This window comes from Acinonyx jubatus, chromosome B2, assembly GCF_027475565.1.
Source record: "Acinonyx jubatus isolate Ajub_Pintada_27869175 chromosome B2, VMU_Ajub_asm_v1.0, whole genome shotgun sequence".
Classification (NCBI taxonomy): Eukaryota; Metazoa; Chordata; class Mammalia; order Carnivora; family Felidae; genus Acinonyx; species Acinonyx jubatus.
The window spans coordinates 51764569-51787520 of record NC_069385.1 but is presented as its reverse complement, the minus strand read 5'-3'; the positions used below and the strand labels follow the sequence as shown (position 1 = coordinate 51787520).

At 38.1% G+C, this 22952-nt stretch overlaps 1 protein-coding gene across 10 annotated transcripts in view; it reads right to left on the bottom strand.

Moving 5' to 3' along the window:
* Positions 1-22952, bottom strand: part of CDK19 (cyclin dependent kinase 19) — a 189520-nt gene that overhangs the window by 16730 nt on the left and 149838 nt on the right. For all 10 annotated transcript variants that reach the window (XM_053222371.1, XM_027057090.2, XM_027057092.2 and 7 more), the window contains 6 exons: positions 16961-17018; positions 11811-11942; positions 7511-7654; positions 7279-7348; positions 2027-2099; positions 859-956 (listed from right to left, as the gene is read on the bottom strand). In XM_053222371.1, the coding sequence (XP_053078346.1) occupies positions 859-956; positions 2027-2099; positions 7279-7348; positions 7511-7654; positions 11811-11942; positions 16961-17018 (575 nt within the window). The remainder of the gene's footprint in view (positions 1-858; positions 957-2026; positions 2100-7278; positions 7349-7510; positions 7655-11810; positions 11943-16960; positions 17019-22952) is intronic.

Sequence of the window (22952 nt, the reverse complement as noted above, 5' to 3'; positions counted from 1 at the left end):
CTACTGTTTGCTGAATGTCTCCCAAGACAACTTAATTTAAGCAAATAAAAAAAGAATTTTGGGGGGTATCTGGGTGGCGCAGTCCGTTGAACGTCAGACTCTTGATTTCAGCTCGGGTCCTGATCCCAGTGTCACGGGATAGAGCCCTGAGTCTGGCTCCACACTGACCATGGAGCCTGCTTAACATTCTTCCTCTCTCTCTCTCTCTCTCTCTCTCTCTGCCTCTGCCCCTCTCCCCTACTTGTGCGCTCTCTCTCTAAAACTTAAAAACAAAACAAAACAAAACAAGAATTTGTTGTCTAAGTCTTATACTAATTACCACTTTCAATAATAAATCTTAACTGCCATTAGTTGACGTATATGATGTAGAGGTTTCTCCACACAAACTTAATTCGTACCAAAAAATAACTGAATTTGTAATTGCCTCAACAATGAAAATACGTTTTTTTTCTTCAAGAAAAGCCACATCTCTAATAAATACAAGCATATGGGTATAACAAGGATGGGAAATGCAGGGGTTTTGGTAGCACAGTGGATGCACAGACTTTTAAATTCGCAGTTCCCTACTGATTTGGGTTAAACTCATCTGCCTGACTATAAACATCCCACGTGTTCTCAGTTGTGGTTTTCCCTGTAACACTGAATGATGGTCATTCCTAAAACACCTGTTTTCATTCACGCCTCTCTAGAGCACTGCCTGTTTCAGAATATAGTCCCTTTCTCTCCAGAAGTTCTTCTCCAAGGTAGGATTAATGGAAAACTTCAGTAACCCTATAGGAACAAGTGCTTCTCTTACTTTAGTCACCATCTGACATCCTCAACCCGGAGCAAAGGACACGGAAAATGTAGCATACATACTCTAACGTTGGCAAGGGGTCCTCCTGAAAATAGGGATCCTGTAGAGCTTGCTCCGAGGTAATTCTCTTGGTTGGATCCATAGTAAGGAGTTTCTGAAGCTAAAGTAACACATAAGAAATCGATAGCACATGGAAAGGTTGTTTATAAATCAATGTTTTGACTTTTTGTATTAATGTCTAGCAGGATTAATATCAAATGCCATTGCGTATAGCTCACCACAGATTAGTATGGAGCAATTGGCACACTACATACATTTATGTAAAATTGGTAGAAATCATTAGCATTAAAGCCCTTTTGGTATGTCATTTTTTTTTTCTGCTGATAAATCAGAAAAATTGGAAAAAATTAAGTCTGGAAGTCAAGAGTGACATCTCAAAAGAAAAATATTTGATTTTGCCTTAGCATCCACCAATTTCTTTTCTTTCTAAAAAGGAGGAGGGGGGCCTGGGTGGCTCAGTTGGTTAAGCATCTGACTCTTGATCTCAGCTCAGGGCTTGAACTCATGACCTCATGAACACCATGCTGGGTGTGGAGCCTACTTAAAAAAAGGTGGGAGGTGCCTTAGGGGGGCTCAGTTTGTTGAGTGACCAATTCTTGATTTCGGCTCAGATCATGATCTTGAAGTTCATGGGTTCAAGCCCCACACAGGGCTCTGCACTGACTGCTCAGACCCTGCTTGGGGTTGTCTCTCTCCCTCTCTCTCTGCACCCCCCCCCCCAAATAAATAAATAAACTTAAAAAGAAAAATCACCAGTTTGGGGCACCTAGGTGGCTCAGTCAGTTAAGTAAGCTTCAGAGTCTTGATTTCAACTCAGGTCCTGATCTCACGGTTGTGGGATCAAGCTCTGTATGGGGCTCCCTGCTGCGTATGGAGCCTGCTTAAGATTCTTAAGATTCTCTGCCCCTTCTGGGCTCACACATATGCATGTGTGTGTGCATGCGTGCATATACTCAGAAAGAAAGAAAAAGAAAGGAAGGAAGGAAGGAAGGAAGGAAGGAAGGAAGGAAGGAAGGAAGGAAGGAAGGAAGGAAGGAAGAAAGAAAGAAAGAAAGAAAGAAAGAAAGAAAGAAAGAAAGAAAGAAAGAATACCTAGGACAATTCCACGAATGAGACAAGATGGGTCTGTGCTATGGACCCAACTTCCCCATCTGGCAGAGAGGCACCTACCAAGAGGAACACTTTGCTGTCAGGCTTGACCTTGTGTTTCTCCATGTACTTTATGAGGCTACTGTTGGCATACCTGCAAGAACATAATAATCACACATCACTGGAAACACTCACACTTTTTTTTCAAATAATGTTTATTATTGAAGTACAGTTTACACAATAAAACTCCCAGATTGGTTTTCCTATAAGGTACATGTTTAGGCCATTGTCTTTTCTAATGATTAGTGAAAGAATACGTAACCAAATATTGGTAAATGTGTGCAGTGGGAATTGTTAAACACTGTATGTAAGAGTTTCTATTGTTACAATCTCTTTGGAAAATAATTACACATTAACCACTAGAGCTGAAAATGTGAACAACCTATAACCTAGCAATTCCCTTCCTAGGTACATACTCTAAGAGATTCCTTTGTGCATGTATATCACAGGATGTGTGAACAAGAATGTTCTTAGTATTCCTGTAATAGAAAAAACTGTAAACAACACAAACGTCTACCAATTAAAGAATGGGTACATTGTTACATATTCACAGAATGGAATATTGAACAATAGTTAAAATGAATACAGAGGTTGAGTGGGAAATAAAAGAAAGAAAACTAAAAAAGAAAATACAAACTGTAATATAATTTATATGAAGATAAAAGATATATTAAACTGAGCAATAATTTATTTGGAATACATAATACCTGTAGCAAAACTATAATGAAAAATGTGGAATGACAAATACAAATTCAGAATATATGTTCTTTCCTATATATGAAATATTTCACATTTAAAAAGGTCAAAAAATAAGTAACATATATGTTCATGGTAGAAAATTTAGAGAATATAGAAAAGTATAAACAAAAAAACTGAAATCACTCGTAATCAAGCCACTCAATGATTAAAATAAACAAAAAAACACTGCCGAGATTTTGCTAATTTTCCTTTGACATTCTTGCTATGCTTTTATATATATGACACAGACACAGAGGGATTTCTGTTTTGTTTTGTTTTTACAAAATTGGGATCACACTATACAAATTGTCCTCTTTTCACTTAATATTGTTTCATAAACATTTTTCCTTGTTCAGTGCTCTCTAAACTACTCATTTGTAGTGGTTCTATATGTATATTCCTAGTGTTACTGACGTTGTTTGTTTCACAATAGTTAAATACAGGTCTTTGTAGGTTAATCTGGTCCACATGGTAGGGAAACAATACTGCACATAGGTGGGAAACAGAGATCCCTTCCAGACTCTGACTCAGTCATTTACCAGTTGTGTGACCTTGGGCAGTTAGTTAACCCTTATGAAAGCCTTAGCTTCATCATCTGAAAACTAAAGATTACAATTATACCTCTCTTATAGAGTGTTGTGGGGACCATATGAGAAAATGTAGGTAAGGGCTTAGCACCACACCTGACACATAATAAACACTTGGTTAGCTACCTGTAGCTGCTCTGATTGCTTCCACAGGATAAATTCTTGGGTTTATTAGGTCAAAGAGTATGTGCATTGCAAAGCCAGTTTTATGTGCTCTAAAACCTTGCTACATGAACCTGGCCCTCAGATCAGCAGCATGGGCCCCGAGAGCCCACATTAGAAATATAGATTCTCAGTCCCTATCCCAAATTCTAAATCAGAATCTGCGTTTTTAACAAGGTCTCCAGGTGATCTGTAGGTACATTAAAGTTTGAGAAACATTTTTCTCACCAGTGGCATACAAGGAAGAGGGCCCATTTTATCATACCCTTGCCAGCCCTAGGTATGTTCATTTTTAAAATCTTTGCCATGTGAGCCTGGGTGGCTCAGTCAGTTAGTGTCTGACTTCGGCTCAGGTCATGATCTCATGGTTCGTGGGTTCGAGCCCCGCGTCAGGCTCTGTGCTGACAGCTCAGAGCCTGGACCCTGCTTCAGATTCTGTGTCTCCCTCTCTCTCTGCCCCCTCCCCACTTGAACTCTCTCTCTCTCTCAAAAATAAATAAAAATTAAAAGGATAAAAATAATAAAACAAAATCTTTGCCATGTATATATAAAATTTTTTCGGGGCTCCTGCCTGGCTCAGTCAGTAGAGCACGCAACTCTTGATCTCAGAGTTTTAAGTTTGAGTCCCACGTTGGGTATAGAGATTGCTTAAAAATAAAATCTTAAAAAAATTAAAAAAAATTTTTTTTCCTCCAATACCAGGAACATTTTTATTAGCAAGGTAACCACTAAATTTATTAATGGGAAGAGATTTTAAAGTTTATGCAGAAATGTAGTTTGTCTACATACATGTCTTTGGTCTTTCTGTCGAATCACTGATTTCTCTGGGTTAACTCCAGATTCTAAGTTACTTGTTTCTATCATAAGATCAGACCGTGCTTATTGTAACATTCAATTTAAAGTCAACTTCTAGATTTCCTTTTAATCCTATTTTCACGTTGCCTTCTACTTAGCTAATAAAAGCTGACACTTTAGAAAGATTACAGAAACTTCTATCACTATTCTTCCTGATTCACTTTAAGAGTATTTTTTTTGGTTCTTTTCATCTGATATAATGAAAACAAGTTATTTTTCCTTTATTTGAGATAATTTTTTCTGGAAAAAATTTTTTTTTTAAATATTTATTTATTTTTGAGAGACAGAGAACGAGCATGGGAGGAACAGAGGGAGAGAGAGACACAGAATCACAGAATCCGAAGCAGGCTCCAGGCTCTGAGCTGGACTCAGACACAAAGCCTGACGCGGGGCTCAAACCCACGAACCGTGAGATCATGACCTAAGCCGAAGTCAGTTGCTCAACTGACTGAACCATCCAGGTGCCCCGGAATTTTTAAATAATATTTTACTTCAGTGGTTTGTATGTACTACTACATTAGATTTAGCTAATTAAAAAAATTTTTTTTAATGTTTTATTTATTTTTGAGAGAGAGAGAGAGAGACAGAGACAGCGTATGAGTGGGGGAGGGGCAGAGAGACAATCCAGGAAGCAAGAGCCTGACATGGGGCTCGAACCCATGAACCACGAGATCATGACCTGAGGCAAAGTCACACACTTAAACGACTGAGCCACCCAGGCGCCCCTAGATCTAGCTAATTTTTAATAAACTCCTTTCATCTTACGTATTAGTAGCTGCTTTCATGGGGGTACAATTGTTTGCTTAAGACATATGGGCTCTTATTGCTGACCTTTTCCTATGACTTTTCTATCTGAGTTTCATTTATCTTTTAAAGCTCTCCTTTTATTTCTAGTTACTGTAAACACTAATTTTATGTGAAAATTTTCCTTTGGTCTTTAAACAATAAGTGTTCACTGCCGACATTAATATTCTCCATCTTTTATATTATTAGCATGTCTTCAATTACTTGAACCACTTTCATATAATGTCCATTTGACAGCAACTAATGAGCACGTACTAAGTACCAGGCCCTGGGTATACATATAATGATGGATAAGAAAGACATAACCCATACTATCTAGAGGGAAGGCAGACAAGTATTCAAAAGCTAACTGTAGGGGCGCCTGGGTGGCTCAGTCAGTTGAGTGTCCCACTCTTGATTTCGGCTCAGATCATAGAATCAAGCCCCACATTGGGTTCTGTGCTGAGTATGGAGTCTGCTTGGGATATTCTCTCTCTCTCTCTCTCTCAAAATTTTTTTTAAAAAAAGGTAACTGTAGGGCAAAGTCATCAGTGCTGAGAGAAACAGCCCAGGATGCAAGAGAGTAGTACGTGACTCAGACCTAGAAGGTCAAGGGAGGCCTCAGCAGGCAAGTGATACCCAAGGCAAGACCTAAAGGACAAGTAGAAAGGAAAAATAGGAGTTAATCTGAGGAAACAAGTGGGAGTAAAGTATATCCTAGACTGAAGAAACAGCATGTGTAAAAACCCAGAGGTCAAAAAAAAGCTCTGGGTTTTCAAGCTTCTTAAAGAAATTCATGCTGTCTAGGCTGTAGAATACAAAGTGGACAGTTGTGTAGGAGATGAATTTGGTGATGTAGAAGCCAGAGCTCTGTAAGCCATACTAAGGAAGTGAGAGCAATAGTGAATTGAGAGCAGCGAGGAGACCAACATGATCAAATTTGCTTTGGGCAATGACTGTGGTATAGACAGTGAGTTGTAATAAAGACTGGAGGTAGAAATACCACTTGGGAGGCCACTGCAGGACCCTAAGCAAGAGAGAGAGAGGTCTAGACTGTAATAGTGGCAGAGTAGATGGAGAGAAATACAAAGAACTGACTAGATTTACTAGTTTTTTGGATCCTGCAGGGTAACATGGAAGAGAAGGCGATAAAAGAAGGATCAGGGATGTCAGGTCTTGGGCTTGAATAACTGGGTGAATCATGGAGTCGTTTCCTAAGATTGGAAATACAGCGGGAGGAAGGTATGGGAGGATAGATGATGAGTTCAATTTTGGACATTTAACTTAACGTATTTATAGAAATTTCAGGTTGGGATTCCATGAGGCAATTAGACAAATGGGTCTGAAATTTGGAAAAGAGATCTGAGTCGGATGCATCAACTGGGAATTATTAGCATCATCGATGGTAAATTGTGGCCAATAAGATCAGAGAGACTGCCCGGGACAATGTCCAGAGTGAAAAGACAGCCCAAGACAGAACCTTGAGCAATACCAGTGCCATCTTTAAGAGAGAGAGACAGGAAAAAGACCCCACCAAGAACTGTGTAAAAGAGGGGCCAAAAATGACAAGTGCCATTCCCTCCTTCTCTTTATCATGTCTGCTTTTGTTCCTACAAGCTATCCTGTCTTGAAATTTCCTGTTAAGTCGCCCAGAAGAAAACCTCTTACACCTCTTCCTCTAGGTGTGTGCATTTGTAATAAACTCCTCGCACTCGGTCACCTTTATTCTCTCACTCCTACTCAATATACACATTCCCACCAGTGTGTTTTACCCTGCTTCCAGGCCATGTGGCCTTCCTTCTGTTGTCCTTCCTGGTTACCTCACCCGGCATTTCAGTCACTAGTCATTATTCAGATAAAGATCAAATCACAGTTGTAGCCTTGAACTGAGCTCTCATCATGCTAAAACAGGAGACACATTTAAACATGCTACTGACCCTTAGATACTTAAAAGTTTATAAAATACTACAGCCTAAGCCTAACATGTATGTTAGCAACATCTGGAAAATCTTCTTTAAATCATAAGCATAATTAATATATTAAAATCTAAATTTCTGGTTTAAATACTAATCTATATCTGTTTTTTAAAGGATTAATTTAAATATTCCCAGTGAAGTTACTACTTATATTTAATATGAAATTACTTACGTTGTTCTTCTAAAGTCTTTCTGAAGTGTAGGGTATTCTGGCATCTTTCTAATATCTTCCCAATCTTTATCTTACAAAAAAATATCAAATATTGTTATAGAAAATAATGTTACTTCTATCAAAAATCTATTTTAGCTTAAAAATATACATAAAAATACTCAAAATATGCTTTTGAAAAGGAATTATTTTGAAATATGACTCAAATATTATTTTGAAAAGAAAAATAAATTACCTGCAGGAAACCCCATGACACTAAATATCCGATCTAGTTGATCATGATGAAAGGGATTGCTTGTTTTTATATCTTCCTGACGACAGTGAAAAATAGGTTCTGAAGTCAACAATTCAGCAAATATGCAACCTATTGCCCATATATCTATGAAAGAAGAAGAATAAGTGCTTGCACACATTTATTATATTTCTTGGGTTATAACTCCTAGGTATAATCATAACCTACATGTAAAAATACTTTTCAGTGATGAAATATACAAAGTATGATAACTATATTAAGAAAACATATATATGACATGAAATAGCTGTATCATCATATAACAGATTGAAAGCCAAGTAAAAAACATTTACTTGTAAATTTCCTAATGAAGATACACTTGGAAACTCAATTTAGCAAGCAAGGAATTTACATTTAGGCAAAGCCTTTCTAACCACTATTAACAATGTAGTCAGTGAAGCATTCAATTGAAAATCTAATACAGGGTATAAAATTCATGACCTGGTAGACTAAAACAATATCATCATCAGGTATATAGCGATTCATTCCTTTAAATCAATTACCTGCATAATGATAGAGCATAATTTCTGATTTAGGAGTCTAGACAACCAGGATAGACCATATAAAATGATTTACAAAAAACTTAACTTTTGTTTGAAAGACTACCAACTTCGGTTTTTCCAACAAATTGTAAGGTCTAGAAGCTAATAAATACAAGTATATATGGGTACAGCATGACACCAGGAGAGAAGTTATTTGAACATAATCACTTGGATTAAGCTGTTCCATTGCTCCAATATTCCAGGAGAAAGTTAGGCATCTTTAAAAGTTTTACTAACCATTTCAAATCACCAGTTTTAGATTATTCTATTTGGATTTTACACATTGAAAAATTGTAATTTAGATTCTAAGACTATAATATTATATTTACAATGCTTTGCCAAATGTATAAGTGAATTTTTATAAGATATATATTCACACTTGCCCACTTAAATAAATGCTATGTCGTATTTTTTTTTAAATAATAATGCACAGACCACAGTATAGGATAGAAAAGCACAGTGTTTAGTAGCCTACTAAATGTGGGAATCACATTCTGTAGACAAGCTAATTAAGAAAAAAGTCTAATTATAGCCATTAGCTAGAATTAACATTGGTATGTTATTTCATAAAACAAATTGCTAAATGAAAAAAAAAACCATAGTGTAATGTCTCACTCCATTCAGGAACAGTTTCCTTTCACGTAAGTTAGCCTTTTGGATAACGGAAACAAATCACTTCAACACCCATTTTTTATCACACCATTACCTGCCATCTTAAGAGGTTATAAAATATCATTTACTCTTTCTTAATGACTCAGAAGGGTCATCATCAGCATAAGCATCCATCATGAAAGAGTAGAGTAATAACTCTTCAGTGTCTACTATTAAATTCTTTTCTCTCTCCCACATCATGTTGTTGTCACTCTTGCCTCTGACAGAGCTGCCTCTGACAGTCCCAACTCTCTTCCTGCTGGCTGCCTCTACTATGCAGTCGGCTGGGACTAGTACTGCATGTTTCTGGTCATGCCAATTTCTGGTCTGCCTTCCATTTAAAGGACAGGAGCCAGGATCTAGATCTCCTGAGAACTGCTAAGAGAAGGAACCTCAGAGTAGCAGGTAATGTTAAATTTTAGGGTTTCTTGCCTCATATTAGCCTCTAATTTTAAATGGTCATCTGGTTCCTGTATCATCTATACCCATTTCTCAGCTCTCAGATCTCAAGACTGTTCCTCCCTCCTTCCTTCCCTCCCTTTACACACACACACACACACACACACACACACACACACACACACACACACAGAGTCATTCCCCAGCCCCCCTAAATGTCACTCCATAAAACTTCACTGATATCAAATCACCGAACTCTTTTTTTTTTTATATGCTCTGAATAGAAATAATACTCATTTCTGACATGAACCAGCTATGGAGAAGAGTAAGAATAAGTGAATGGCTATGTATTTACTCTGTATTTATGTCTGCCAGGAATGTATTTCAAGCCTGAAAATAACTTATTTGGGGAATATTCTTTCTCTGGGTCTTCTTTCTTAGTTTCTATCCAGAAGGGATAACTGCAACTTAACTAAAATTGAAAATCAGCGATTATATTTTTATCTTTATCTGTAAGTTGTAAACTCATTTAAACTTAATTTCAGTTGTCCTTACCCTCAGGAAATAGGAAATATAGTGGATTTCTAATTCATACTCAGCTTTACTTCCCCCAAAGATATCTACTTTTATTTCAATGGTAGAACAGCTAATCAGAAAATATTCATAGAACTGTGCTTCTCAACGTCTGGGCTGTCAAAGTGTGTGGACCATGTGCAACAGAACCATTTAACGGCACGTACTACATATGGGACTTACTGCCACAGATTGGCTCTATCAGAATCTCTGAGAGTGGGACAGGCTTTGGTGGGAAGTCACTTAGTTTAACAGAAGGTTTTGGCTGAATCTGCCTTTTCTTACTGGAAATCTCCCTTGTAGATCTAGACTGTGAGCTTGGTAAGAGCCCAGAGCATGTGGATTTCTACTGTTAGTACATCCCCTACTTGCTGCCCTGCATTCTGGGTTATCTCATCATCAGTTCTGTGCTGAGGCACCAACCTGGTGCTGCTCAACTAATATGCCTCTTTCTCTGGCGTCTCTTCAGTCTCCTGCTATCCCCCGGTGCCTTCTGAGATTGTCTAAGAGACTTTACTGCTCTGGATTGAGAGATCTAAGAGAAAAAGCAAACGCAATTCTCAAAGTTTCAAAGACACAGCTCCTCAGTAAAAATCACTCACTGGAATGTAAGTAGAGTCAGGTTCTGATTTTAACCCCTCATTCTGAGAGCCCTCTATTCCTTCTGTCTGCTTGTGCAGTTCTGAATTTTTCACAGACAGCTGACCCTGTCCGTGGCTGAGAGCGTGGCCTTGGTAGCCTCTGAACGCAGCCTCACTGTGGGCTCAGCTGCTGGTGGAAGAGTCTAAGGTCGGTCTCAGACTCCTCTACTGTCAAACACTCATGGGATTTTTCACTAATTGAACAAAATCTTTCGGCAATATTTACAAAGTATTACAAGATTCCAGCCCCTTTCTGGCGTCGCCATCCCTGGACAAAGTATATATATGCTTGGCGTCTCAGTTTTGCAGAAATCAGACCTGATGAATGAGGACATCACTATATTTTATTTTTTGTTTCTCCTTTTACCCACGTATAGGTTAGTTATCTATCGAATCTTTTCCAACATGGGAGCTTCCTTTGTAGTTCTTTGCATGTTACCAGGTTTTTCAGAAGTTTAACAGAGAAAGGTTTGTGCTCATCTGTTTTTAATAATTTTGTATTTTTGGTGCCTTTATTAAATAGAACTCAACAAATGCAGCTAAATGTAGTCAAAACTGGTATCAGTCTAATACCAGTAAACAGAAAATTCCACACAAGGAAAATTTCAAGAAATACACGCAGGAGATTTCGGCACCTCATAGAACTAGCCCATCATAGTGACAGTACTACCCACCTCCTCTCTTTTCACCTCATTTCGAGAAATCTCTAGGTTTGAGTACAGCTCCCTCTTCCTGACTCCCTCAATTCGTAGCTGGGCCCACTGAGGACACTGTAGTCATCAGGTAGCAAAACCCTTGTCTGTTCTGGAGCAGACTTTAAATCCTACAGAGAGTGTGTTTATAACAGGTTTTCTTACTCCATTTTTTCTCTTGGCAAAATGGCAAGAGGCTGAGCACAGCTAACCTACCCAGACTCTTATTTCCTCCTGTAATGGAGAAACTGCTACTCTGATCAGCGTCATGGCGGGAGAGAAAAATTAGTCACGTTACTTCTTGTTTAGGAAAGGACGGACGGACTGACTTTCCCCCAGTAGAAGGGCCTTTTGCCAACACCACACTATTCTTGTTTTCTGTTTTTCTTTTTGTGGAGAAAACAATTCTAGAAATCTCTCCAGTTCTTCTGATCAGTGGTAGGTAAGTGCAAAATAAAACTTGTATGTTATCATTTCCGTGGCAATTCAACAGGATCAGATAACTCTATTCTCTAAAAGAAAATGCTTTCTCCTTTTACAAGAACCATATTCTCCTACACAGTTAAAAATCCTAATCTACCAGAATATAAAATGCAGGAATACAGACGACAATAGGACTTTTACAAAGAGATATAAAGCGGTTTTTACAAAGCAGCTTCATAATTATTATATTTGGTATTTGGTATTTATTTGGTATTTATGATAATTTGATGCTAAGATAGTAAATCATTTTAGACTAACTTACCAATGGCCTTTGTATAATGTCTTGCACCAAGCAGAAGTTCTGGAGCCCGATACCAAAACGTCACAACTACTGGATCCAAATCTGCTAGTGGCTTTAGAGGAGAATTGAATAATCTGGCAAAACCCATGTCCGCTAAAAAATGAAATAAGTTAATATAAAACTCAGTCTGGCATGCTACTAGAACCATGCAAGGTTGATGACAACAGCCACTATTGAAGACAATAACTTTATAGAGCAATCCTTTTATTCCTTTTCAACCAGGGGTCTGCCCCAGGCACCAGATCCCCTCTTCTGAGTAGATATTATTATCGTGCCTATTTTACTGATAAAGAAACCGAGGCCTAAAGATATTCTGACTTGCCCAAGGCCACAGAGCTAGTAAATACAGAGTCATAATTAGAATCCAGGTCTGACTTCAGATCCCTGGCTTTCAGAGACATAATATTCTTAAATGTTTTTTTAAACTGAAACAGTCTCAAAATTTCCATGGTTAATTATGACCTCTGGACGCCTCTGCCTCTAAACACTGACTACATCTGAGTGTGGCGTGAGCTGGAATTGGCTCGTGGATGCATGAGAGCCAGTTTGTACACATTTCTCCCCAACACTGAGTTGAGTGATGTCATGCGACTTGAAATTGGTTATCATGGGAATATTTACATCATAGAAAACAACAAATGTTACACACTGGGGATTTTTTTCCACTCAGGGAGCCATTGTTGGATAATTACCAGCACATCATATACATGTTTCCAGGAAAATGTACACAATATGTACGAGGTAGTTTGTTATAATTTGTTATAATCCAGGGTGTAACAAAGGTCTATGCCAAAGCTAACTGAGTTAAATATTAGAGGTGTACACAAGTAGTAAAAAGAATATTTATTACTCTAATAAGTTCCTGGGTGTCTGGCTGGCTCAGTCGGGAGAGCATGTGACTCTTGATCTTGGGGTTGTGAATTTGATCCCCAGGCTGGGTGTAGAGATTACTTAAAAATAAAATTAAAAAAACAATCTACCATATAATAAGTCCTTGAGACTATCTAATTTTCTTAAGATTTAATAAATAACAAATACCTTTCATTTATCAAGTACTTCAGAATTACAGATGGTTTTCACATATATCATGTATCACTTCATCTAATCCTCATGCTGGTTTAATAAGTATTTTGTTCCCCACCTCTTAGAGATGAAGAATCTAAAGTCCAAAGCAGTTAAGTGACTTTCCCAAGGTCACAGGGATAGCAGTAAAAATGCTAGTATTCAAACAAACTATGTTATAACTTAGCAGCTATATTCTTAATCATTGATCTGACATCCAATAGATTATACATATGACAATCACATATCACAGAGGTCAAATCACAAGAATGAAAAACCTCCGTAATTTGAAATATGTAATGTACACAGTATATTTTGCAGTATATTTTGACTGTATAAGGGGTCCCAATGAACTATGTAATAGCACATTAAGGTTTAACATACTGTTTAATCATTTAATCTAAAACTACATGCTATAACATACATTAAAATTTTAATTTACAGCGATTTTGTTTCTTTAGAATTTGAATATTTTTTTACAAGGCTTTCTGAGAATGCTTTGGAGAACACAGGTCATAAAAAATAAGGCCATCCAAGGAAGCCTGTGCTGATGCCTACTGTTTCCTAACTAAATTTCCCCCATAGTAAAGACATTCAAAATCTTTCTACCAATATTACGCCTACTTCAAAGCACTGCTTTATGTATTTAATACATGCTGATTGTTGCTGATGGCAAAATAATGTGATGAAATGTTTCACCCATTGAAAAGTATGTTATTTTTAAGTAAAAGCTGAAGCCAGTATTTCTCCCTTTATTCCCTACCTTCTTAGTTTCATATAAGCCTCATCTATTCAGTGTCAGATGAAATCAAGTCCAAAGGAAACCATAAACATTCTTAAAAATAATTCCTGTCTATTATTTGAACTTTAAAGGAGTTTCAAACCATTTCTCAAATAATCACCAATGTAGACAAAAGGTAACTAACCTAAAACCGTTCCATTCAACAGATTGCAGTGATAAAATTCTGGTGTGAGTGCTAATGAGACAGTATCAGATGATGAAGAAAAGCAGGAAAACCATGGGGTCTACCACCAAGGAACTGACATGAAGGTGAGGTGACAAAATACACAGAGTAGATAAAAACAGAAGTGCTGTAAGACTAAAGGTGAGTTACCACTGGCTTCTACTAGACTCTAAGTCCTATGAGGGGAGGGCATGTATCTCCTTCACGGCTCTACGTGGAACACTGGTAAACATTTGTGGAAGTGGACCAAATTGAACATGGAACTTGAGCTGGATTCTCAAGGGTGAATCACTGAACAGTAAAAGGGGCAGGAAGCATTTCAGGTAAGACCTGAAGTCTTCAGGTTGCTGGGGAGGGGGAAGCTTAGGCACAGGGAAGGGCGCGATACATTTCTCATTTGACTGTGCTTTTCTTTTCACTCAAAAAAGGACTGTGTGGGGCGCCTGGGTGGCTCAGTTGGTTGGGCGTCCGACTTCGGCTCAGGTCACGATCTCGCGGTCCATGAGTTCAAGCCCCGCGTTGGGGCTCTGGGCTGATGGCTCAGAGCCTGGAGCCTGCTTCCGATTCTGTGTCCCCCTCTCTCTCTGCCCCTCCCCCATTCATGCTCTGTCTCTCTCTGTCTCAAAAATAAATAAACGTTAAAAAAAAAATTTTAAAAAGGACTGTGTTAAAGTGTTAAGCACAGGCATCAGAGCATTATTAAGTTTTAAAAAGTAATGTGCTATTACAACAAAAATTAAAAGCAATTTAATCAACTAAATTGTTTTCTAGACTGCTGGTATTACTTCTTGCTTACTTTTAACCCTGACTGTATTCCTAATAGTGAACAGAATTACAATCCTAAAACTCTGAACAGTAGGGTAACCACCTGGCCTGGCTAGAATACAGAATTTCGGGTGAGGAGTACTAGAGATGTCTGGGAGTAGTAAGAGAAAGACAGCAAGTGCGAGGGACCAGGATAGAGGGGATAACTGGTACAAACGAGGGGAGAGTACAAGATGACAATGATGAATTTGGTTTGAAACAATGGAGCAGAGGTTGCCAGCAGCACATCCAAATTAAGGTAAAGATTCTGGCTAGGGGGAGAGAAGAGAATGAGACTCAGATCTTAGAATGATTTTTACAGAATCCAAGATTTTTAGGCCACACTCATCAATTCCTTAAAGTAGCAATTGTAGAGGGAGGCCACGCCCTGGCCAGTGCAACACAAGGTTAATAGGAGTAGAAGCCAATAATAAATAAAATGCAGAAGTAAGAGCAAAAGTGGTAAGTAGAAAAACAGAATTATGTGATGTCACGTAGACCAAGGAAAAAGACAGTCTCAAGGCCAGACTGGTCAGAAGAACAAATGACTAAGGCAATAAAGGAAAACCATGACTAACTACAGGCCACTAGATCTGATGAGACAGAGGTCGTAGGTGACCTTTTTGGAGAGCAGTTTCGATAGAGGGACAGAATTAGAGGACAGCTTAGGGTGACTGGAACCAGTGGGTGAACATCGTATGTTCTAGCAGTAGAGGAACAAGGAGGGGAAATTGAATGAATAGTAAAGAAAACAAAATGGATATGAGAAGATTTATTTTAGAATTGGAAAAGGATTATGAAGGTTTAAAGGTGAAAAGGAGAAACTGGGGAAGCAGAGAGTGGAGACACTGCGGTGTGAGAGTTTAAGTACAATGGGAAGCTATTTAGAAGCTGGGGGACCCCACATAGGTAGGACTCGGGAGGGGACAGTCACTCTTTCTCTGAGACCGTTTCAAAGGCAGCGCTGTGCTGACAAAAAGTGGTCAGTGGGGGTACAGCAGACAGCTTTGATATGGCTGGGCAGCAACATTTGTAGGGAAAGAGACTTTGGACTTGAGAGGCTGAGTAAGCCACAACCTCTCTAAAGTCAGCTCTCCTTCTCTGGAACATCCACCTTACAGGGTGGTTGTATAAAGTGAGGGAACATATGAAAGCATTTATGACACTGGGTAGTAAACTAATTATTTCACTGTCTGTCACAGGGAGGGACTGCCCTTTACCACCCTTTCCCTTTCACCAATGTCTAGCAAAAAGTAGGTCCTCAAATGCCTATAAGGAAAAGAGTGCGAGCGTGAACCAGAAAAAAGTGAGGAGTGGTAGAGAGGGGTGGGGAGGGAAGCAAACGGAAGGGGGGGGGAAGGAAAGCAGCTACTTGGTTCTTAGTGACCATCAACAACATTTTTTATGACTCTGAATCTCAGTAAACTTAGTGTAGAGGTTGAAAGAAAAGGAATTTGGTTTATAACCAACCAACCAAGGAGCATGCTTGGGTGTAGTAGGACAGAATGGATGTGCAATAGGTCAAGTTAGCACAATTCTGCATCACCCCTAGCATGATATATCCTAACAGCAAAGAAAGCAGGTTGATGAAACAATATTTATTTTAAAATCCTTCTGAAAACCATTGGAACATTTAATAAATGCAATTTCTATTACAAAAAAAAATTAGAATGAAGCATTTCTTCACCTCATTCTCTTCCCAAATACGTCAGAGGTATAAATGATGCCAATTTCTTCTAGAACGATCTTCAGGGTTGCAAAGGGAATCTTAATAAATGGGAAGGACTCCTGTGGGTGCCTTAATCTAAGACCACCACATAAGAGGGTTTATAAACATGTATATTTCATTTGGAAAAAATATGTTGGTACCTGGCACGGGCATGCAGGGGGCGGGGGCAAGGTATGTGGGAAGACGTGCGTGTGTTAGGTCAGGTGGGAGAGATGCCTTCAGGGAAAGAACACTGGTGAAGCCGAGACAAAAGCAAGACTTAGAAGATGACATTTAGGGCAGCTGTGCAGGAGAGCAACCACGGCATAAACACATGCTTGGGTACTGTATGAGAATGAAATTTTTGTGGGCTTGCTTGCCTCAGCTTACTTGGGGAAGAAACCTGAGGCGTTTTATCAACTATCTACCTACACCTCCCGACATATTTTCTAAAAACATGACGAGGAAGTCATTTTCAAATTAACTGCTTAAATAAGAGTCTTTAAAAAGGGGAAACCATCTTTGCAGTCACTTCAGTTTCTTGATAAATTATTTGAGAAATAATTACCTACCTATTTTGACTCTCCCCCTTTCAGGACCTTCTCCCATTACTAGGATATTTGCTGGTTTCTAGGAATAAAAATAGAGCATTCAAATTACTATGTTTATTCTTTTGACATGCTCTAAAATGGAGAAAAGTTCTTAAAATATGAAAATATCACTTCTGTATTTTCATCAAAACCATAATACAATATTAAATACCCTCTATATAGTTAAAGCATTTGACATACTTGAAGTTAGCACTAACCTTCTATAAACATCTTTGCTTTGAAAACATTTATTTTCAAAATTATACAAATAATTACAAAGAAGTTGAAGCTATCATTTCTGTTTACCCCACAGCAGTCACAAGTGATGTATTTTTTTTAAAAACCTACACATATTATAACTGTCCACTTGTTGCCCACAAGAAACAGTTTTTGTGGTTGAAAAGTGTTTTGTAAAATTTCAAACCACAGTATAATTACCTTCATTTAAATGCATTCAATGGAATATTCCTTACTAAATATTTCTTAACTACTATAGGAAAACATGATCAACATTCAACAGACTCCATTCATATCCATATGCATTTCAGCTGTAGTTCATGCAAAAGTGCAAAATTCCAAATATAATTTCAAGATGTAGGAAAATAAAAATCAAGGCTAATACAGAACTGTATAAAGAAAAGAATAGATTGCAAATGTATCCATTGCTTTTAAGTCATCCTCATTTGTAGATATTTGGAAACAGAGAACTATGGAAATAGGCTTTTGGGCCAAGTCAGTCTCCTCTGTAAACTAGCAAGAGAGAAAATTTCGGATTCATTTATTCAATCAATGAACATATTTTTGTGTCTTAGGGACAAAAAACATATTGACAATCAAGAGGAAAAACAAGCACATGATGAATTAAATCCCTAGCCTCCAGATGCTCTTTACATAAGTAGAAAGAAAAAAAACAGAAGCTTTGTATAATATTAGAAGCTAATGCTATGTGTGAGTTATAGAAAGGACTGACGTCTTGGGTTAGAGGTTAAACCAGATTACTTTTAGATCCCTTCCAATTTGCTGGCTCTTTTTTAAGTTTCAATGAAAACAATTAGCACTAAAAAAAAAAAGTTCAAAGGAGGAAGTGATAACTAGAGTTTCCACTGTTGAGGGAAATGTTCATTGGAGGTGAGGCGACAGTGGTGTCCATTATCCAGATCCTGAAAAATGAACAGGAACTGGCATGTCAGGGTAGAAGAAGGACAAGGGCAGTGGAGGAGGTGAAAAGGCTATGAACAAGGTAGGCTTAGGAGACAGTAACCCAGACAGAACTCTGGACAGAAACCAGAGGACCCATGTTGGGGGTAGCAAAATTAACCTAGACTCTGGATAGTCTTAAATGCCAGGTGAAGTAATCTGATCTTTAAATGGCAGGCTGTGAGATCCCAGGAGAGGGGGAGCTATCAGAACTAGGTATAAGATAATAAAGGCTTTGTCCAAGGCCTTCTAACCTGAAATGGAGAGGGAGTTATGGAGCTGAGTAACATTTTAAAGGAGAAATTAACAGGACTTTGTGACTAGTTGAAGTCAGAAGACTAAGACAAAGGGTGATACAAATTTCCGCAAGGTTTTGAGTTTCTCCAACTAAAAGAATGATGGTGCCTTTATTGTGGAACAGTTATGAGAGGTACTGGTTAGGGAGGGGGAACAATGTGGGATCCCTAAGTCATACTATTCAGAAGAGGATTTGAAAATTATTGTCACTGGAGTATGATGACTGAAGACACAAGACGAAATTAGTTTATCGCAGCAGAAAGAGAAAATAGCATCGGTCGAAACCCAGAGCTTCAAGATTCAAGTTTGATAATGATTTATCAAAGATCCATTATAGATAAAACACTATACTGCAGACCTTCAGGAAATAAAGAGAAATAAAACATGAAGCTCAAGACTTCAAAGAGCTTCAAAAATCTAATAAGGAAAGAAAGACAAACTGCTTTTTAGAATACAAGGCAGGTTATGAAAAGTACCAAAAGAGCAAAAGAAAATGTCAGGAATGAATGATTCTTCTCAGTGAATATCAGGACAGACTTTAGGAAAAAGACTTTGGATGAATGAAGGATGACTAAGATTCTGATGGGCCTAAATGAAAGAATGACTTTTCAGGCTCTGAGAACTCTGTAAGTAAGGGCACAGTCACATAAAAATAGAGACGTGGCATACTGGGAGAACCTGCACTAGAGCATAGGATGCTGGAAAGGGGCACCTGGGTGGCTCAGTCAGTTAGGCGTCTGACTTCGGCTCAGGTCATGATCTCGCGGTCTGTGAGTTCGAGCCCCGGGTCGGGCTCTGTGCTGGCAGCTCAGAGCCTGGAGCCTGTTTCAGATTCTGTGTCTCCCTCTCTCTCTGACCCTCCCCCGTTCATGCTCTGTCTCTGTCTCTGTCTCAAAAATAAATAATTAAAAAAAAAATAAGACTGGAAACTACATTGGGAACAAAATGCCACATTAAAGAAACTGGAATTGATTCTATAGGCTAAGCCAAGACAGGACGGTGAGATAATCAGATTTATATTTAGGAAAAAAACTGGTAGCAATGTGAAGGCTGAATTGGAAAGGGTGGATGAATCACAAAGCAGAGACAGAAACCAATAGTCTAGGGAAAAGTAAGGGCACCCTAAATTGTGACAATGGTCATGGGGGAACATATAAGAGCATTTTAAGGTAAATGTTCAAGACTTGGGATTGCTTTTTTATACCACCCTCTCTACCCTCCATAGTCATGCATTCAACAAATATTGATTAAGCATATTCTATGTATCAGGCTAGATGCTAGAGATGCAGCAGTAAAAATCCATCCAGGAAAAATCCTTGCCCTCATGGAGCTTACATTCTAGTGGGAACAGAAGGGCAATAAATAAACAAATGTACACTATATCAGATATTGGAAAAGAAACCAAGGAGAATACAAGAGATTTCCACATCTGATATTATGGCCGACTAGGTGCTCTAGGGGACCCTGACATTACAGAACCATATGCTGCATAAGAAACCTCCCTTAAAGGATTCCCTGATCTCACAAGAGGTCAGGGATTATCTACAACTCCAAGTGCCGGCCCAAATAATGTATCCTTGTGGCTAGAGACTAAAGGAAAGTCAGGATGGGCCTAAGAACAGATGCCAACAACACTTCAATGGGGATACTGAATCATGGGCCACCAGCAAAGTAAGAAAGCTGAGCCTGCGACCACAAAGTCAGCTAAGACTCTCAAATGGACTAAAATAAACCTAGATACTACCAGTAGAAGCAAAAGAAAACTCTCTCTGGAGGAAAAACTTCTTAATTTAGGCCTAAGGACTAAAACAAAACAGTTTCCTGCTAAAAGCAGATTATTTCCATTTTGAATTAGAAACAACATCTATTCCTACACTATTTACGAGAGATCCACCTAAGCACAAGGGCCATAAAACCTGAAATAAAAGGCTATTAAAAGGTGTATCAGGTAAACTGCTAAGAGTTAGATCAACTATTAGTAATGTCAGATGGAATAGCTTTTAAGATAAAAGCATTGTTAGGAATACAGATGGTCACTATATAATGATACAAGGTTCAATTCACCAGGAAGAGGCAACATTCCTAAACTTGCCATGGACTTGAAATATATATAAAGCAAAAGTTGATATAACTTCAGGGAGGAAAGAGAACAATGATAATGTTAAGATATAGACTATCCAGAAGACACAGTTAACAAGGTTCATCTAGTGGGCATATACACAACTTTTTATTCAATAATTAGAGAATACACATTTTTCTCAAAGACACACGGAACGTTTACAAATGTTGATCACATACTAGCAAGTCTCAAGAAATTTCAAGGAATTGTTATCAAACAGGCTATGTTCTCTGACTACAACGCAATGAAGTTAAAAGTCAATCACCAAAGTATAAACTTAAAACTCCATATATTTGGAAATTTAAAAATACTTCTATTGTGGGTGGCTCAGTCGGTTAAGCATCCGACTTCGGCTTGGGTCATGATCTCAGGGTTCACAGGTTCGAGCTCCGCATCGTGCTCTGTGCTGACAGCTCAGAGCCTTGAGCCTGCTTCGAATTCTGTGTCTCCCTCTCTCTCTGCCCCTCCCCCGCTCATGCTCTGTCTCTCTCTCTCTCTCTCTCTCTCTCTCTCTCTGTCAAAAATAAATAAACTAAAACAACAACAACAACAACAACAACTTCTATTGTGTGTCAACTATACTTCAATTAAAAAAAAGAAAGAAAGAAAGAAAAAGAATCAAGGCAGTAGCATTTAGACTGGTGGCCACTGTATTCTTCACAGCCATTACCCCATAGGACAAACAGTGCAACTTAATTAAGAATATCCTTGATGAAAGAGTAAAAAATATTAATTAAATCTCAAACCTTGAGTATACGTATCTTTTTAATACTCTGATAAAATGAGATGTATACATAAAGCATTTCTGTTGCACTATGAAGCCAACAGTTGTCTAGAAGAAAAAGGAGTTGTGCAGTTGTATGCTGCCTAGTTGTTTCTCACTAAATATTTTTGTTTTATTAGATATAGTTATATTTTTAAAGATTTTATTTATTAATTATTTTATTAAAAATTTTTTAATGTTTATTTTAGAGAGTGCAGAGTGCATGTGGGGGGGGGAGAGATTGAGAGAGAGAGAGAGAGAGAGAGAGAGAGAGAGAGAATCTGAAACAGGATCCAGGCTCTGAGCTGTCAGCACAGAGCCCAATGCAGGCCTCAAACTCATGAACTGGGAGATCATGACCTGAGCTGAAGTCAGATGCTTATTAACCCACTAAGCCACCCAGGTACCCCTTAAGATTTTATTTTTAAGTAATCTCCACACCCAACATAGGGGTCAGGCTCACAACCCTGAAATCAAGAGTCATATGCTCTACTGAGGGAGCCAACCAGATGCCCGAATAGTTACTTTTAGTAAAATATGTTATTTCGTTAATAGGAAAAAAATTTCCTCTAAATCACTCAGAAGTAAAAGGAGAATCTATGAAGAAATTAAAAATACTCAGAAATGAAATAATGTAAGTATTACCTATCAAAACCTGTGAAATGAAGCTAATGCAGTATTTACAAGGGAAATTTATAGAATCCTTAAATATTTATGTTAGGAAAAAAGGAAGGCTGAAAATAATGATGTACCCAAGCTAAGGGGAGTGGTGGGGGGGGGGGGTGGGGAGCTCAAGAAAATACACCAAAAGAAAGTAGAAGTAAAAAGATAAAGGTAAGGGCAGAAATCTATGAATGAGACAGGATTTATGAAGCCTCTAGGACAACTATTATGAGAGGACAGAAGGTGCAAATAAACATTACAAATTACAAGGAGGATCATAAATCTAGGGCCAATGGAAGTGAGAAAGATAACCCCACAAAGAACTTTATACTGATTACTCTTAAAATGTATACAAAATGGACAAAGTCGAGAAAATGTAACCTACAAATTGACTCAAGATGAATTAGGAAATCTTAACAAACCAGTAAGTGCTAAATAAATTGAAACTATATTTAAAAATCTCCCTACTAAGAAAGCACCAAACCCCAAATGACCACAGATGCAAGTTCTCCACAAATTTTCAATGAACAGGTTATTCAATCTTATTCAAACATTTGCAGAGAACAGAAAAAGAGGGAATGCTCCCAATAAGTTCTGGAAGGACAGTATAATCTTGGTAGCAAAAACAGACAAAGTATGGGAAAGAAAAAAATTTCAGGCCAACCTCACTCACGAGTATAGATGCAAATATATTAAACAAAATATTATTAAGCCAAATCCATTAACAGGAATGCCAGGATAGCTTCACATGAGAAAACCTACATAAGTCCCTCAGCATATTAACATATGAAAAAGGAAAGATGATACAATTATCTCGACAGAGGCTAAAAAAGCAGTTAATAAAATTTAATACCCATTCATGATAAAATCTTTCAGCAAGTTAGACTAGAAAATTACCCTCTTAACCGGATAATGGGTATATATCAAAAACTAAG